This window comes from Rhododendron vialii, chromosome 9a (genome assembly GCF_030253575.1).
Source record: "Rhododendron vialii isolate Sample 1 chromosome 9a, ASM3025357v1".
In the NCBI taxonomy this organism is placed as follows: Eukaryota; Viridiplantae; Streptophyta; class Magnoliopsida; order Ericales; family Ericaceae; genus Rhododendron; species Rhododendron vialii.
In genome coordinates this window covers 33,179,508-33,184,985 of record NC_080565.1, presented here as the reverse complement: position 1 = coordinate 33,184,985, position 5,478 = coordinate 33,179,508, and the positions used below count along the sequence as shown (strand labels likewise).

At 39.8% G+C, this 5,478-nt stretch overlaps 1 protein-coding gene across 1 annotated transcript; it reads left to right on the top strand.

The window, feature by feature from the left end:
• The first annotated feature begins 513 nt into the window (after positions 1-513).
• LOC131301199 (serine/threonine-protein phosphatase PP1-like) lies at positions 514-4,220 on the top strand. The gene is made up of 4 exons (XM_058327367.1): positions 514-902; positions 1,889-2,448; positions 3,023-3,295; positions 3,851-4,220. Exons 1-4 carry the CDS (start codon positions 728-730, stop codon positions 3,872-3,874), a joined length of 1,032 nt encoding a protein of 343 aa, XP_058183350.1. The 5' UTR covers positions 514-727; the 3' UTR covers positions 3,875-4,220.
• Positions 4,221-5,478: the final 1,258 nt, after the last annotated feature.

The following is a 5,478-nucleotide window of genomic DNA, read 5'->3' as shown; positions in this document are numbered from 1 at the left end:
CCATTTCGCTTCTACTAACAAAAAGTTATCAACAAAATATTTTTTTTTGCTACAGTAACTCTACTCATAAACTCATCAACTTATTTACTATCGAAAATATTTAACAACTTATCGACTACAAATAAAAATTTACTCCCTCCGTCCTAAATTCTTTGTCCGGTCCATAAAACGGAGTGTTAAAAATAATGTAAATTTTTCAAGAAAAAATGCAAACTTTTTTTACAAATTAAAAATACTCATTAATAACTAGTAAGTTGTTGAAAAACTTTTGACTTTTTTATGCAAAAATTGTATTATTTTTAACACTCAATTTTATGAACCGGACAAAAAATTTGGGACGGAGGGAGTATAAATTTTTTCCGCCGGAAACACCCTCTAAGTTGATTTTGCAAATTATGGCCATGGTCAGTCGGTTGGAAATTGCAACACGGCTATAGGTCAAAGTGCCATTAACATAACCACAAGGGGCAAAGTGCAGTTAAACTCTCCACCTCCTAGGTCACCACCTCCTAGGTCACCACCCCCCTCTCTCTCTTCAATCTTTCTCGATCACTCTCGAAAATTCCGAATTTCCACTTTCTGGCTTCTGCATCCCCAAGACATGTTTCGAGCAATCCAAACGACACCCATATCCAAGACGCCATACACACTCAAAACATATTCCTATAGATTGACTTCGTTCTGAGCCTTTGCCGTTTACATTATACATACATATATACAGCAAGAAATGGATCCCTCTCTCCTTGACGACGTAATCAATCGGCTTCTTGAAGTGAGAGGGCGGCCGGGGAAACAGGTGCAGCTGTCGGAGTCGGAGATCATCCAGCTGTGTGTGTTTTCCAAGGAGATTTTCTTGGCGCAGCCCAATCTGTTGGAACTTGAAGCACCCATCAAGATTTGTGGTATTTAAATTGTTCTTCTTCTTCTTTTTTCGGTCGAAGGCAGGCACTTTGTTGTTCACGTTGTGTTAGTTGATTATTAGTGGTTTGGGTTTTGTTCAATTTGTTCCGTTGGTGGCCTTTATGAATTGAATTAGTTTAACTCACTTTTTCTTTTGGAAAGATTTTTCTTTTTAGTTTGTATTATTGCACCGAAAAAAAGCTAGAAAGGGTAATTATTTAGTGGTACTTTGTAGCCACTGGTTCGTTTTTTTCAATTTAATTTTTTTTATATATATAGAAGTTTGTTTGGTGTTCCTTTATCTATACATTCTTGGGTAATTTGAGTTCTTTCAAGAAAACCAAAGCCAAAAATGAAAACATGATTAACTGGAGGACTCCTCATTGATCTTGCACGTGATACACCATTGAGGACAAAGATTGCGGTTAGGTCTCCTTTTTTGACTAGTTGTAATTAGTTATGACACTACCTTGAATCAAGGACCACATAAATATGTTAACTCTAGGAAATTGATCCTCTACCGTAATGTTCGGGACAGTTGATGGAGGTGTCTCACAAGTGTGGATCCCACAAGTATACTCTTACCGGTAAGAGTATGTTGTGGGAAAAATGTGGACTGTCCGGGACAGTAACAGGAGAGGATCCCATCCCTTAACTTTAACAGACACAAATGCTTTCCATATCCTTCATGGGGGAAAATATGGGGTTCATCAATTTGATCACAAATATTAGGTTGCAAGGAGAAAATTTTCAAGAATGGGCACAAAGATGACAACTAGCTTCTTTTACTATCATTATGACCATTACAGAGCAATCCCTTGTAGTCATTTCGTTTTCCCTTGGTGGCAATGAATGTGCTTTTGATGTTGTCTACTGATGAGTGATGGCTTACAAACTAACACTACAATGCATCATTTTTTTTACTAGTAATTTTAGTTTGTTCTATGAAAAGTGAATAAGTTTGACATTGTTCTCTGTAATGACACAGGTGACATTCATGGCCAATATTCTGATCTTCTTAGGCTGTTCGAGTACGGTGGTTTACCTCCCAAGGCCAATTACTTATTCTTGGGGGACTATGTGGACAGAGGCAAGCAAAGCCTCGAGTCAATATGCCTTCTCCTAGCATACAAAGTAAAATATCCAGAAAACTTTTTCCTCCTGAGAGGCAACCACGAATGTGCATCTATAAACCGTATATATGGGTTTTACGATGAGTGTAAGAGAAGATTTAATGTGAAGTTGTGGAAAATCTTCACAGATTGTTTTAACTGCTTACCTGTGGCAGCCCTAATTGATGAAAAGATTCTCTGCATGCATGGGGGACTTTCTCCTGATCTGCACAATTTGGATCAGATTAGAAACTTACACCGCCCAACGGATGTACCAGAATCTGGTTTACTTTGTGATCTTCTTTGGTCGGATCCAAGTAAAGATGTTCAAGGTTGGGGAATGAATGACCGGGGAGTTTCTTATACTTTTGGTGCCGACAAGGTGACCGATTTCCTGCAGAAGCAAGACTTGGATCTCATTTGCCGTGCTCACCAGGTCTCACCTACTAGTTTAGTTTATTCACCATTCTCTTTCTTTCAATCATCACGTCCTATTTGTTTGTTTGGTTTATAGCATCAGATTGGACCATACAACCAAGGGGGGCTCGTATGTCATAAGACTCATAACCTAGGTTTGTTTGGAACTTTTATGGCTATGATTACATGTCCATCAGATATATGTTCAATCCTACAAAACATGAGATGGACAAACCTTGGGGGATGTGGGATGTTCAATCCTACATGTCATATGGAGTTATGTATCCATTGAATTGTAGTCGAGTCAAACAAACAGAGCATTAGTTTATGTCCCCTGCACTACTAATCTGATGGTGGAGAATCAAATCAACACTAGGCAGATGAGTTCTATGTTGGATTATTCCCTATAAATTGGGCGAAGTTCGGAGTATGTCTTCTAGAAATTGATTTATATGTTCCTACTGCATGGGGTCCTCACTGTTCTATTAAAGACAATTTGTATAGATGTTGGAGGATATGGCTCCTAATAGATTTTGGAACATTGAAAAGTAAGATGTCTTGTTTTAAGATTCTTTACGTTTTCTAAATTACAGGTTGTAGAAGATGGGTATGAGTTTTTCGCTAATCGACAACTGGTAACCGTATTTTCCGCACCCAATTATTGCGGGGAGTTTGACAATGCTGGTGCCATGATGAGTGTGGATGAAACCCTGATGTGCTCTTTCCAAATTCTGAAACCTGCAGAAAGGAAGGCAAAGTTCAACTTTGGGAGTACAACATTCCCAAAGTCTGGAAATCCTTCAGGATTCAATGTCTTTAGCAGCACTGGTACCGTTAAACCAGGAACTTCTCCACCAGGCGTCAAGGTGGGTGAAACCTTGCCACTTCAAATCCATGAATAGATGCTTATTTTTGGACCCCTGGAAATGGGAGTGATAAGTATGTTTGTGCTGTTTATTGATTTGTTACTTTGCGTTAGCAGTTTCAAGCATGTATAGAAGTTGTTCTTAGTTATGAGTTTATCAATGCCTGTAAGTGCAATACATATATAAACCTTACACACACACACACACACACACACACTCACAAACATAAACAAAAAACCACTTCCGATGTAGGATACAATGGCATTGTATTGAGTTGAAATGGGGAAAAAAAACACTTCAAAATTACTGGGCATTAACAGACACTTCCAACAGAGGGACAGCGGAGTCTCTGTACATATCAAGACCTTCACCGGCGGTCAATGTAATTTTGCCCGATCATAAATTTGTTCTGTTTAACGTGGTGGTCGTTTGCTCCATTTGATTGGCAAACTTTATAAAACTGCATAACAGTGGGTGCAAGTTCATAGTTTTGTATACAAGCCTTTCTGTTTATTATGTTTGTCTAACTCTTATAGTTCTTGTGTTGGCTTGCAGTCGTTCCTTGGAGCAAAAGTGTAAGAACTTCGTTTTGGTCAAGTTGCCGTAGTCCAGTGGTTGTTTGCTCCCAATCTGGCTGTATGGAAAATCAAGGTCCATTTACTTGACTATGTCAGTAACGAAATTGTAAAAATGGGTAATTTCTTCACAATTTCAGGGATAAATTAGTTTTGCTCTTTTAAAGTCTGGTTTGAAGAAGGATCGACTATCTTCTTCCGCCTTGTACATTAAATACCAACTACAGCAGCTGCTTTGAATCATTAGCGCGGGTTCATTGTCCCGCTCCTATGGTCTGAGATTTCAAATAATGTGCAAACAAAATTATCAATTCACTGGCCAACTTGAGACACGAGTTCAGCTCATAAAATTGTTCTCTTGTTTGTATTCTCTGGAGGTACACCTTTCATTGCTGGAACCATTGTCTAATTACTACTGATAATTTGTTGTCTTGCATCTGTCTTTGCTCCTCACCAACTATGATTGCAAACTGAAATTTGGCTGCAGTTCATCCGCATTGCTCTTTCTCTGGTTGTTCGGTCGGCTGCAATGCCCCATTTCAGAATACTTTTGTGGTCTCAAGTGATGTTATTTGGAATGCCACCATTTCATCCGCATTGCTCTTTTTGTGTTGATCAAAACGTGAATACTAACATAGTACCACTGGAATTATATTGATCCCTTTCCCTATTAGTCCCAATTCTCCTTAATTTCCTAAGGCGTGTTTGTTTGGGGTTAACGGGACTGACATAGCATAGTTTTGGTCCTCTGGATATGACAAATACGCTGGGACAGACCCTCTGGATGAGCCTGGTGGACCGCTCTATCTACATTTCAAATTTTTACTAGAATTTTAGTACTCCAGTTTTTATCTTAAAACATTAAATATATGTTCGACGGCCCATCATTTTGAACGATACTAAAGAAAATGGAAATGGAAAGCTTGCAGCGCCTGGTAGCTACCAGCTACAATTACCATCTCCACCTATACTTACCTCTCCCATTCTCTCTCTCGGCAAAACGCTATGAACAGCCACCGCGGCATGGCGCAGCTGTTTGTAGCGGTGCTACCGTGAGCTCTGCTTCTCCCCTTCACGGCAGGTGCACACCACAACCACCTCTTTTCACCTACATCACCAGCGACCGCCACCATCCTCTCACCCACCACCACCGAGGGGGTAAAGGAACTTTTTATGGGCAGCCCCTATGAGACTTGAGTAGTCTTGGAATTTCTTAATTTGGACACCCCATACTGACTTGTAAAAATGTTCGGGTCCGGTTCACGTGATCGCACCCGTCACCGGCCCAGCCATTTAACCCAGTTTCTTAAATCTAGATCACATCAGGTGCCCCTTATGTGGAGCAAATGGAACCCAGTTTCACTGGACGATTAATTCAATCCTTACAGTTTGCAAGTGTAGATGTACAAGTTCATGACTCATGCATAAATTCATGTTGATCTGGCATGGGGAGTTTGATCGGATTGGGTAGATTGACGACGGTCTGCCATCAACTTATCTTGTGATAATTATGATTCGCCCGAGTAGATACCGGTGTTTAATCAATTTGAAATTTTGCCACAGGTAATAAACGTACACATTGAGGCCTAAAGGATTAACACTTTGAAT